The 13,719-nt window shown below is 43.2% G+C and overlaps 1 protein-coding gene across 16 annotated transcripts in view; it reads right to left on the reverse strand.

Annotated features, from left to right (window-relative positions):
- Positions 1-13,719, reverse strand: part of PTK2 (protein tyrosine kinase 2) — a 549,666-nt gene that overhangs the window by 421,300 nt on the left and 114,647 nt on the right. For all 16 annotated transcript variants that reach the window (XM_077493396.1, XM_077493389.1, XM_077493392.1 and 13 more), the window contains exon 2: positions 3,151-3,177. Coding sequence is in view for 15 of the 16 variants with exons in the window: in XM_077493389.1 (XP_077349515.1) it covers positions 3,151-3,177 (27 nt within the window). In the remaining variant the exon portion in view is untranslated. The remainder of the gene's footprint in view (positions 1-3,150; positions 3,178-13,719) is intronic.

The following is a 13,719-nucleotide window of genomic DNA, read 5'->3' on the forward strand; positions in this document are numbered from 1 at the left end:
CTGGAGTACTGCGAGTCCAGCCTGCGCGATGACGTGTCCCCGAGATAGATGGGGGAAACATTAAATGGGAAACCAGAGGACTGAATTAAAAAAAAATAAAAATAAATAAAGATTCCTCCATCCACAAAACAAGATGGATGGAGGAATTTCCCTCATCGGGATACAACCGCTGACTGACAAAATGTTTCCAACTTGTTTGTCTGACAGAAGTTGATCTAACAATCGACTTATGTCGAAGTGGGGACGGTCACACACAGATTGAAATTCGGCCAGTTCAACATTGACTGTCTATGGTCAGCTTAAAGTGGTAGTAAGGTCCACTTTGTGATTTCCCGTCTACAGGTATGCTTCTAATAAAGCTGACCCGTAGGTAAAATAAATATTTCCTAAACATGCACAGTTTAGAAGATATTGACTCTTGGGGGCATCCAAGAAGAAGGATGTCGCCAGCTGCCAAGAGTGAATATCTTCTGAACTGTGCACGTTTAGGAAATATTTATTTTACCAACGGGTCAGCTTTATTAGAAGCATACCTGTAGACAGAAATGTGCTTCAGGCCCCTCCTTTTCATTGGGTGGCCCCACAGAAACCCGCTTTTCCTGGAGGGCACCCATGCAAGCCAGCTCCCAAGCCCCGCTGCTGCGTCCATTGACACAGACAGCAGGACTCGGTCCTGCCCCCCCCCACTCCCATGTCACTGGATTTGATCGACAGCAGCTATCAATCTGTCCAATGAGGAGAGACTAGCACATTGCTGGATCAGATTGGGCTCAGGTAAGAGAAAGGGGAGGGGTCTGGGGATTTTTTTTTTTTTAATGACGTGATTCACTATCATTTTAAGTAGAACACTGAACTTTGTTTTGTTTTTTTTGTTTTAACCCCTTCAATAAAGGGCATTTTCACCCCCTTCCTGCCCAGGCCAGTTTTCAGCGCGGTCGCATTTTGAATGGCAATTGCGTGGTCATGCAACACTGTAAACAAATGAAATTTTTATATTTTTTTTCCCCCACAAATAGAGCTTTCTTTTGGTGGTATTTGATCACCTCTGTATTTTTATTTCTTGCGCTATAAACAAAAGAGTGACAAGTTTGAAAAAAAAAAAAAAAACACACACACAATATTTTTAACTTTTTGCTAAATAAATATCTACATTTTTCTCAGTTTAGACCAATATGTATCCTTCTACATATTTTTGGGAAAAACAAAATAAAAAAAATAAGCGTAAATTGATTGGTTTGCGCAAAAGTTATAGCGTCTACAAAATAGAGGATTTATGGCATTTTTATTATTTTCTATATATAGTTTTTTTCTTTTTGTACTTAAAATAAAAAATATTTTTTATAAGTATTATATATTTCATATATTGCCTTAAAAATCCCATTTGGTCTTGAGGTACCAAAAATTTGGTCTATAATTCAGGGATGATGGCAATAACATGCCATAGCATATGAGTCTAGAAATATTTTTATTATTTTCTTTTCCTTTTTTTTTTTTTTTTTTTTTAACTAGTAATGGCGATGATCTGCGATTTTTATTGTGACTGACATTGCGGCGGACACATCGGACACTTTTGACACTATTTTGGGACCATTCAAATTTATACAGCAATCAGTGCTGTAAAAATGCACTGATTACTGTATAAACGTCACTGGCAGGAAAGGGGGTAACACTAGGGGGCGATCAAGAGGTTAAATGTGTTACCTAGGGAGTGATTATAACTGTAGGGGGAGGGGACTCTTCTGTACTGGGAACACACAAACTGTCCTCTACCCTGACAGGCCGTGTTTACACACACACACACAGATCCATGTCCCGGTTCTGTTACCGGCAATTGCGGGTGCCCAGCGGGCATCACGCACAGGTTCCTGAATGACGCAGTGGGCGTGCGCGCCCCCTAGAGAGCCGGGAAGCCCAGGACATCATATGACGCCCACCCAGGATGGGAGATCCCGCCTGCGGACATCTTTCGACTACGGGGCGGGGTAAGAAGTGGTTAAACAAGGGGATAGGATACGACACACACACACACAAAAAAGCTGGAGTTCCACTACAAGATCCTTTTAAGTCATTTCCTGTTATTGGTTGACAACGGTCTCACATACAGCTGTGCTCCAAAGTCATCACCCTGTCACATGCAGACACTATAGATGCATGGTCACCATCATAAAGCTAGTCCAGAGCAAAGATTAAGCAAGTGCACGTAAACAGGAAAAGGCTGAAAGAGGCTGGAAGCACGGAAACTAAAAAAGTTCTGTAAACAGAGCTGCAGAGTTTTATGGAGAAGTAACACAGCAATTGCTTATTATACAAGTGCTTTAGCAAGCCAAGGCCTCATTCACAAGGGCGCACCGATGTGTACACCCACACGAGGATTTCCATCCCCCCCCCTCCCATGTCTTTCTTCACAGGTTCACGTTAAACATTTTCACAAGTGTGCAGAGATGGTCCATCCCAAGGGTCTCCAAACTTTTGGAGACCATTGGTCTATCCCAAGTATATGCAATTAGCGGACCTCCAGCTGTTACAAAACGTCCCATCATGCCTCTGCCTCTGGGTGTCATGTTTGTGGCCGTCAGAGTCTTGCTATGCCTCATGGGACTTTTAGTTCTCCAACAACTGGAGGTCCACTAATTGCATATCCCTGGTCCATCCCATGGGTGCGCAACCTGTGGCCCTCAGACTACAGGTCCCATGGGGCAATGCAAGACTGACAGTTACAAGGTGCATCCCATGGGTGCGCATCCTGTGACCCTCCGACTACAGGTCCCATGGGGCAATGCAAGACTGACAGTTACAAGGTGCATCCCATGGGTGCGCAACCTGTGGCCCTCCGACTACAGGTTCCATGGGGCAATGCAAGACTGACAGTTACAAGCATGACACCCAAAAGGCAGAGGGCATGATGGGATTTGTAGTTATGCAACAGCTGGCAGGCCACAGGTTGAACAGCCATAGCCTAATGTCTACAGAGCAAAATGGGGTAATAATTGGCTTTAAACCCTGTCAATGTAGACCTTGGGGTGCATTCTTCTTGGCCTCTGCAGGTATAGACTAATACAAAATTGTTTATTTTTAGCCTATGTCAGAGCTATAAATACAATTCACATCAGTTATGATGAAAACCACAACAAAAGCTGCAGCACTACTCACCCGATGAGAAGGAAAGCCTTGAAAGATCTGCAAAATACAAGAAAAAAAAAAGATCCTTTAATATTAGATAATAACAATTTTCAATTTGTGACAAGTTGACCACTTTTAGTCTCGGAGACCATCACCACTTGGGAGGGGAAGTGGAGGAAATGAGGGGTATGAGTGCAATTTTATAATAATTTAGATTTTTCACATTTCCTCATTTTATGCAAGCGAGATAAAAAAAAAAAAAAAAAAAAAAACGCTTTAGCAGCAAGTGTAAATATAAAGGATAACTAAACCTAAGAATGAAAATGTAACATATGGCAGGTTATGTGCTTAGATGTGTTGTCTGCATTCATTTTCTTTTTTTTACATTTTCTCCAAGTACAGAATATCACATTCTGACAAAAATCTCTCGTCCTTGTAATTTCCTGAAATCCCAAAATACAATGCGTCACCACCGGCATTCCCAGTTCCCTTCTCCTCATCTACAGTACATAAGGAGAAGGTGTCCCGTAGATCAGTGGTCATCAACCCTGTCCTCAGGGCCCACTAACAGGCCAGGTTTTATATATTACATTGGGGAGACATATGCTAGAATACGGCAATCACTGAGCAGCAAATGATATCACCTCTGATGTATTTCAGTGATCTTGCAAACCTGGCCTGTTAGTGGGCCCTGAGGACAGAGTTGATGAGCACTGATGTAGATCACAGAAGCGGGAGGTGTACAGGTGTGGGCAGCCTATTGCATTAGGGGTGTGCACCCCAAAGCTCAAAACACACACACACCTTTCTCTGCTGCACAGGACAGTGAATGAATGCGAAGTGTTCTTCGCGGAGCGGCATTCCTATTTATTCACAAACTGAAAGACTGAAGCATAGTAAACAGTTTACTATGCCTCAGTTATGAATGAAAACAAGGAACTCACTTATAAAAAGGAAGGTGCTGGTAAATTACCCCTCCCCCACTCTCTATCCTGAAACATCCCCCACAGCAGCTGGGGGGGGGGGCCCATCAGCACTGCGGAGTGGGGGCCAAAACAGGGGACACCTGGGTAGTAAGGGGAATCGGCACTAAAAGTAGTGATTAAGGTGTGCCCGCCTGGCACACCTCCTGCGCACGCCTATGGGGAGGCGTTTTGAGTCCAAATCAGAAAAACCTTGGGTGACAACGCTGCTCCTCCTTTAGATATGAGTGAGCATTGCCACCCCAAGAGAGGAAGTGTTTCACTGGCATGAATCGCCATAAAGTCAAGTAAAAACAAACAGGAAGAAAAAAAAACGCAGCAACCACATCTAAGGACCGGTAAACTACAAAACATGAATTTGTTACCCCAACACTTCATATTCCTGATATGTGACTGCTGTACCATGTACTTGTATAAGAAAGCATCCTATTCTCTTTGTAGGAGATCACTGGTCTTCCTGCCAGTCCCTCTACTTTCCTATTAAAAACTGACCACACTAAGCAGGAGAGCACACTGTGGCCAGCTTTCTAGCCGTGCTGGGAACTCTGCTTACCTTCCTCCAATAATCAGACTTGTCCTGACATGACCCCTCTACTGCACAGCCATTCACTGGGAAGACCAGTGTGCTATTACGTCTCCTCCCCCCAGCTCTTATGCAGCTGAGAACAGAGAATGTGATTTTATTTTTATTACACATATACACATATATATCTGCACAATCAAGAATCGTTATCAACCATCTTGACTAAAGTGTTTCACAGTTCTTTCTATGCAAAGAATTCTCTTTGCTCTTCTGAAGCCATCAAAAGAAAGGAAGAGAAACTGGGCAGTGTGCCAAGAATCAAAACATTCTTTATCAGTTGAACTGAAGTATAAACATTGTAACAATTTGTCAATGGAATTGACTTTGTGTGCAAGTGAAAAAAATGTAACCTTTTTCTCACATTTGTTGGTTTCAAGTTAAAATTATTATTTTTTTGCTAGAAAATTACTTAGAATCTCCAAACATATATTTAGTAGACCCTAGACAATAAAATGGTGGTTGTTGCAATATTTTATGTCACACTGTATTTGCGCAGCGGTCTTTCAAATGCAATTTTTTTATTTTTTTTTATTACTTTAATGAATTAAAAAAACAAATAAAACTAACCAGTAAAGTCAGCACATTTTTTTTTGTATAATGTGAAAGATTTTATGTCACGAGAATCGTGATCTTTTTATTCTAAGCAAAAAAAAAATTGTGATTCTCATTTTGGCCAGAATCGTGCAGCTCTAATATATAAATATATAAAAAAAATATAATATAATATATATATAAAAAAAATATAATATAATATATATATAAAAAAAATATAATATAATATAATATATATATAAAAAATATAATATAATATAATATATATATAAAAAAAATATAATATAATATATATATAAAAAATATATAATATAATATATATATAAAAAATATATAATATAATATATATATAAAAAATATATAATATAATATATATATATATATATATATATATATATATATATATATATATATACACACACATACATACATACACACACACACATACATACACACACACACATACATATATACATATACACACACATACATATATGTTTTCCTTTCCTTTCAATCCTAAATGGAATGGGTTGTTTTGTTGTTTTACAAGGTTTATGTGTGAAATCACTTTAAAGCCAAACTCCGGGAAATTTTAATTTGGGGGTGGAGGAATTGGGGGCAATGGTTGATTTTTTTTTTTTTTTTTTTTAGTTTTCCTGGAATTGAGATTGAAGTTTCCATATCCCACTCAATTTGTTCAACTGAGCAAAAAGGATTTCAGCAGTCAAGTGGGAGGATTATTCTTGCTCGGTAAAGTATTTCAAAACATCAAGAGGAATTATTCTCAAACATTTCCTGGGTTCACATGACGCCCCCAGCTGGTCATTGTAAGGAACAACAACAACAACAATGTAGTTCACAATATCACAGTGCACTTGTTTTTATTCAAATATCTTATACAGAGAACATGAGTGGGACGGTCCTAATATCCTCGCACAGTCGGATCGGTTTCATATATTTGTGGTATGTCAACATGATTTTTGTGCTGCGTATTAACATGCATTGCAGTATAAAAGTCTATTCATTTTAAATGCACGGCCAATACATCATGATGGGCATAAATATACATTTGCACATGATTCGCATCTGTAAATCGGTCATTTTTAAATTTACAGACCTGAATGGCGCTGTATTGTTTTTTTTTTTATTATAAGCCCATGCAGAGAGCAGCTCGCCCCTTTCATTCACCGGACTGTGGCTCTTTCAATCATGGAGGCTCAGCAATACATGGAGGTGTTACTTCAGGTGGTCTGCATCAAAATACAACATGCCCGGGAACGCCTCCAGACCAGAGGGTCTCCAAACTTTGTAAAGAAAGGGCCAGTTTACTGTCCTTCAGACTTTAGGGGGGGCAGACGTTTGTGTCAGTGGGAGGAATAGTACCCCATTGTTGGTGTCAGTGGGAGAAAAAAAGTGTCCCATCATTAATGTGAATAGGTAGAATAATGCCCCATCATTGGTGGCAGTGGGCGAAAGTGTCCCATCATTAAGGCTACTTTCACACTGGCGTGGGGGGCGTTAGCGGTAAAGCGTCGCAAATTTTTTGCGGAGCTTTACCACTGTAATAGTGGAGCTTTTTTGGCAGCTGGCGGGGCACTTTAATCCACCGCTAGCGGCCGCATAAAGGGTTAAAGTCGCCTGTAACTAGCCGCTGCCAACACGATTTGCAGGCGATTCGGCAGCGGTCCCCATTGATTTCAATGGCAGGGGCAATGAAGAAGCGGTGTATACAGCGCTCTCGCACCGCCCGAAAGATGCTGCTTGCAGGACTTTTTCTAACATCCTGAAAGCACACCGGGCTCTAACAGGGGAGACATTTTTCTTAGGCGCTTTACAGGTCCTATTTTGCATCCCAAAAGCACCTGAAAAACATCCCAGTGTGAAAGGAGCCTAAAAGAAAAGGTAAACTTCACTTGATAATTTGTATAACAAGGCTTACCTAGAGGTACTGTAAATGTCTCCTATACGTGCACCCTTTATGAGATATTTACTGAATGACATCATCACCACATGTGCTCTGAAGAAGCGTTCACCTGTGCCATTTCTTCAGAGCCCTGTTCCGTGACCGTGGCTCTCATGCATGAGGAGTGGGGGGGGGGGGAGCAAGAGGGAGGGAGGGAGGGAGGGAGGGAGGGAGGGAGGGAGCGAGCAAGAGGGAGGGAGCGAGCGAGCAAGAGGGAGGGAGCGAGCGAGCAAGAGGGAGGGAGCGAGCGAGCAAGAGGGAGGGAGCGAGCAAGCAAGAGGGAGGGAGCGAGCGAGCAAGCAAGAGGGAGGGAGGGAGCAAGCAAGAGGGAGGGAGGGAGCGAGCAAGAGGGAGGGAGGGAGCGAGCGAGCGAGCAAGAGGGAGGGAGGGAGCGAGCAAGAGGGAGGGAGCGAGCGAGCAAGAGGGAGGGAGGGAGCGAGCAAGAGGGAGGGAGGGAGCGAGCGAGCAAGAGGGAGGGAGCGAGCGAGCGAGCAAGAGGGAGGGAGCGAGCGAGCAAGAGGGAGCGAGCGAGCGAGCAAGAGGGAGCGAGCGAGCGAGCAAGAGGGAGGGAGCGAGCGAGCGAGCAAGAGGGAGGGAGCGAGCGAGCGAGCAAGAGGGAGGGAGGGAGCGAGCGAGCAAGAGGGAGGGAGGGAGCGAGCGAGCAAGAGGGAGGGAGCGAGCGAGCAAGAGGGAGGGAGCGAGCGAGCAAGAGGGAGGGAGCGAGCGAGCAAGAGGGAGGGAGTTAGGAGGGAGGGAGCAAGAGGGAGTTAGGAGGGAGGGAGTTAGGAGGAAGTTAGGGAGTTAGGAGGGAGGGAGGAGGCCCCCCCCCCGACCATAGATTGGAGACCTCTGCTCCAGACTGACATCCACCCATCAAAACATTTTAATATTTCCATAACTCCTCCCAAGAACCAGCCCACTGCTAGCGACAGCCATGATCTGCCTGCATTGCATAGAAAAGCACAGAGACCCATTGATGATGTCACAATGTAAAATAAAGGTATTTAATGAAAACAGAAACAGGTTTTACTGAACAGTCAGAAGTGCAGGAAAAAGAGCTTTCAGTTGAGCAAGCACGCCACACAAAGCAGACTTATTTTAATTTTTTTACATATCAAGGAAGACAATTCTGGACACACGACTGATTTCAGATCAAATTTTATATTGACGGGACACAGAAAACATCTCATACTGTAATGGTTGCCACACAAATCAATATTGATCATTCCAAACGATGAATTAATGCAACTAAATTGACGATCGACTGACCTACCAAGCTCTCAATCAATATCAGCTCTGACTTGGACAGATAAAGTTACTCCACTTGCGGCATCCTACCCTCCGCTTCACCGACCGAACGGTGCCGGCTGCAAGTGACCCATGACCCCGCTCCACAAAACACAGCAACTCATTTATCAAAAAGAATGTTTACTGGTATTATTGCACTGCAGGTAGTCTATCAGTTGTTAGAATATCCTGTCTATAACCAGGTCTACTGGGGCTAAACCCGGCACATCTAGCCAGGAGGACCATAACTTCTCAAACTTGCCTCGCTTACCCCTATGTTGATAGATAATCTTCTCTAGGCGGGTGATTTCACCCATTTGGGGAATCCATTCTTGCACTGTGGGAGGTTCCGTTGACTTCTGGTGTTTTCCAAATCATTTTACCGGCCTGAAAGAGGGCTTTGGCAATAGCCCATGCAGGGATTTCCTCCATTATGGAGGATATCTAGAATACCCAATAAGCATTAAACTTTTTTTTTTTTTTTACATTTCTTCATTTACTTCATGTTTTCTTGCCTAGGCAAAGAATGTCATACTTCCCAGGAGTCTTCAGAAGGGAAGGAGAAGCAGTCTCAGCTAAGCACACCCTCTAGCCGGCATGCCTGAGCCAAGGACAGATGGATTGCAGGAAGCGAATGCTACATGAATCATCTGCCCTTACTCAAGATGGCACCAGCGTTTAAGCGCAGGTGGATGGTATGGGGCGGCACAGTGGTGTAGAGTTTAGCACTCTTGCCTAGCAGTAAAAAGGGTCGCTGGTTCCAATCCCAACCACGACACTACCTGCCTGGAGTTCTCCCTGTGCCTGCGTGGGTTTCCTCCAGGTATTCTGGTTTCCTCCCACACTCCAAAGACATGCTGGGAAGTTAATTGGCTTCCGTCCAAAACTGGCCCTAGTATATGAATGGGGACCTTGGATTGTGGGCTCCTTGAGGGTAGTGACTAATGTGAGTGTGCAATGTACAGGGATAGGAACAATTGTAGACACTCAGGTTGAACTGGATGGACTGGTGTCTTTATTCAACCTTTACTAACTATGTAACTATGTATAGACGCACAATTCAGCCCCATTGCTGGTAAAACTATTAGAGGCTGCCACAGCTGGATGGCGATATCTGATATTATACTTTTAAATGCAGTATGCACCCAAAGATGAACGCTTGAAATGCGAGCAGTCTGGGCATTCATCCCTGGATGCATACTGCACTAAAAGCGCAATATCACTCGGTGTGCCATCCAGCCGCAGCAGCTGTCAGCCTCCAATAGAGATTTACTGGCTGCTGGCAGCAGGGCTGGATGGCATGCCTGCTGCAGTCAGCCTCCAATAGAGATTTACTGTCTGTGGGGCTGGATGGCGCGCCTGCAGCTGTCAACCTCCAATAGAGATTTACTGGCTGCTGGCAGCAGGGCAGGATCGCGTGCTTGCTGCGGTCAGCCTCCAATAGAGATTTACTGGCTGTGGGGCTGGATGGCGTGCCTGTTGCGGTCAGTCTCCAATAGAGATTTACTGGCGGCAGGGCTAAATGGGGCACCTGCAGCTGTCAGCCTTCAATAGAGATTTCCCAGCTGCCGGCAGCAGGGCTGGATGGCACGCCTGCAGCTGTCAGTCTCTAATAGAGATTTACTGGCTGCAGGGCTGGGATGGCGCCCGTGTACCATCCACCCGCACCTAAATGCCAGCGTCTTATGCACCAGGGCTAAATATCCAGTGTGCATTAGGCCTAAGAAGTGATGTTGCTTTTCATTGCACTTGCATCGTGTGTTGGTCGCAGGTAATCAGTTGTTCAATACTCAAATTTTTAACAGATCATTTTTAAAGCTGCATTAAAAAAAAAAAAAAAAAAAAGGTATATGTGTACTGGTATGTGCATACTAGTACAAGTGTGCCGACATTGGAACTGAAATGAATGAAAGCTGATGGATAACGGTCAAGTTGTACAAGGTCCCTAAAGATGTGTGGCCAGCCACCCATCCTCATATGATTAATGCAACAATATCGGACTTCCAAACCAGCCTAAACTGAGATCTTTATGAGATCTAAAGTGGATTATGCCACTCCTGAGACACTGTGCCTTTAATGAGCCCCGATCACAGCCATTTCCCTTTAAAAACGAGACATTTCTCCGAGACGGATTTGGTCGGTAAATCACAGCACGTCTAGCACATTTGTAAGAACTCGGGTGGAGCGAGAGATGGGATTAAAGAGCAGCAAAAAAAAAAAAAAAAAACGAAAAAAACAACACACTGAATGGATACAGAATAATTCATGAGCGTTAATAGAGCGGAGCTTGTTGTGTGGGAGAGATATCACTAGGAATGGAATGTAGTAATGAGTAAAACATGGATTCCCTACCATGACTGGCACACCAATAATGGGCACATGGGGTGGATGAGGCTTCACTCATCTGGGATATGAAAATCAAAAGCAGGAAACTGTCCATTAAAGAAGAACACTACTAAAAACGATCTGCATCTAAAGTGACCATGTGATATGTGAGGGCACTTCAACTATCCAATTAATTGCAAGGAAAGAAGAAGACAGGTTCTCCTCTGAAAAAAAAAAAAAAAGAAATTGATATAATTGTGTGTGTGTGTGTGTATATATATATATATATATATATATATATATATATATATATATATATATATTTTTTTTTTTTTATTAGGGCTGTTACTGATTAAAATTTTCATGTTCGATTAATCGATTTATTTATTTTTAAATAGATTAGATTAATTTCAATTATATATCTTGTGTTCAAACACTACTCACATGAAGATGATAAAAACACAGCATGTAAAGCCGACAATCGTGTTAGTTCCATAGGGCAGCAGCGGGTGACGTCATACGTAGCTCCTCCCTCGAGCGCGTTACGTTCAATTACAACTTCAACATCCCCGGACTCCTCCCCCCCTTCCCTTCGTTAGCAGACGGAGGCACTTGGGGTAGGGGGAGGAGTCCGGTGACGTCGATGTTCGTGATGTCACTAGATCTCCGACTGAACTCCCTGAAGCCAGCGGAGAGGTGAGTACCGATCAAAAGAATTTTGATTGATCAAAAAAAATTTAAATGAATTAATCTTTAAATTTCCACAGCCCTAATTATATATATATATATATATATATATATATATATATATATATATATATATATATATATATATACACACACACATACATATACACACACACACACACACATATAATATATATATATATTTATTATATCTATAATATCTATAAATCTATAAAATCTATAATATCTCTATCTCTCTCTATATCTATATCTCTCTCTATATCTATATCTCTCTCTATATCTATATCTCTCTCTATATCTATATCTCTCTCTATATCTATATCTCTCTCTATATCTATATCTATACACATACATACACACACACACACACACACACACACACACACACACTATTAGTTTAGAGCAGCAGTCACCAACCAGTGGTTTATGGAGCACCGATGGTCCATGAGCAGGGGATCTGCTGCAAATCAACATTGTGGCAGATGTATACCGTCCAATGTTTCCAGTAGCGTTCTCAATGCATGCTGACAGTCAACACTGTCAAATTCTGTAGTTCCAGTGTCCTGTCGAATACTGCCCCCCCAGTCAAAAAATGCCTCCGATGAATATGCGCATGCAAAATGTCACACCAGCTGATAATGTTGATCAGCTGGCGTGACGTCAACACAGCGCATGCACACCATGTCCGAGGCAGTATCTAAAGGCAGAAGGAGAGCCGCGTCCATCTAAGTGCAGCACTATTAAGACATTTTATTCCATAAAAGACAATTGGCAACTCACAAGAGGGGGCAGAGAGCCGGAGCATTGTGTGTAAAAGGCAGCAGTGTGATCCAAGGGGGGGGGGGGGAGAGACCCGGAGCATTGTGTGTATAAGGCAGCAGTGTGATCCAGGGGGAGGGGGCAGAGAGCCGGAGCATTGTGTGTATAAGGCAGCAGTGTGATCCAGGGGGAGGGGGCAGAGAGCCGGAGCATTGTGAGTATAAGGCAGCAGTGTGATCCAGGGGGAGGGGGCAGAGAATCGGAGCATTGTGAGTATAAGGCAGCAGTGTGATCCAGGGGGAGGGGGCAGAGAATCGGAGCATTGTGTGTATAAGGCAGCAGTGTGATCCAGGGGGAGGAGGCAGAGAGCCGGAGGATTGTGTGTATAAAACACATCCACATCTGAAATACACATACAGTCGTCATGTGAAAAACTACATGGAAATGTTTACTTTTTCTATATATTTGAACACAGCAAGCATTCGATTATCTGTTTAAACAGTACCAACAGATAAGGCTACAATAAGACAGCCGAATGGTAGTGGATAATTTGCTGTGCTCAGAGACGGCTGAACGTCACAACGCTGTGCTATGGTCACATACAGTGACTACAAATAGTATTCAACTCCCTGCAGATTTAGCAGGTTTGATAAGATGCAAATAGGTTAGAGCCTTCAAACTTTAAACAAGAGCAGGATTTATTAACAGATGCATAAATCTTACAAACCAAAAAGTTATGTTGCTCAGTTAAATTTTAATAAATTTTAAACATAAAAGTGTGGGTCAATTATTATTCAACCCCTAGGTTTAATATTTTGTGGAATAACCCTTGTTTGCAATTACAGCTAATAATCGTCTTTTATAAGACCTGATCAGGCCGGCACAGGTCTCTGGAGTTATCTTGGCCCACTCCTCCATGCAGATCTTCTCCAAGTTATCTAGGTTCTTTGGGTGTCTCATGTGGACTTTAATCTTGAGCTCCTTCCACAAGTTTTCAATTGGGTTAAGGTCAGGAGACTGACTAGGCCACTGCAACACCTTGATTTTTTCCCTCTTGAACCAGGCCTTGGTTTTCTTGGCTGTGTGCTTTGGGTCGTTGTCTTGTTGGAAGATGAAATGATGACCCATCTTAAGGTCCTTGATGGAGGAGCGGAGGTTCTTGGCCAAAATCTCCAGGTAGGCCGTGCTATCCATCTTCCCATGGATGCGGACCAGATGGCCAGGCCCCTTGGCTGAGAAGCAGCCCCACAGCATGATGCTGCCACCACCATGCTTGACTGTAGGGATGGTATTCTTTGGGTCGTATGCAGTGCCATCCAGTCTCCAAACGTCACGTGTGTGGTTGGCACCAAAGATCTCGATCTTGGTCTCATCAGACCAGAGAACCTTGAACCAGTCTGTCTCAGAGTCCTCCAAGTGATCATGAGTAAACTGTAGAC

The sequence above is a fragment of the Lithobates pipiens genome, unplaced genomic scaffold, assembly GCF_037356315.1.
Source record: "Lithobates pipiens isolate NorthernLeopardFrog02 unplaced genomic scaffold, aLitPip1_a1.2 Scaffold_19, whole genome shotgun sequence".
NCBI lineage: Eukaryota > Metazoa > Chordata > Amphibia > Anura > Ranidae > Lithobates > Lithobates pipiens.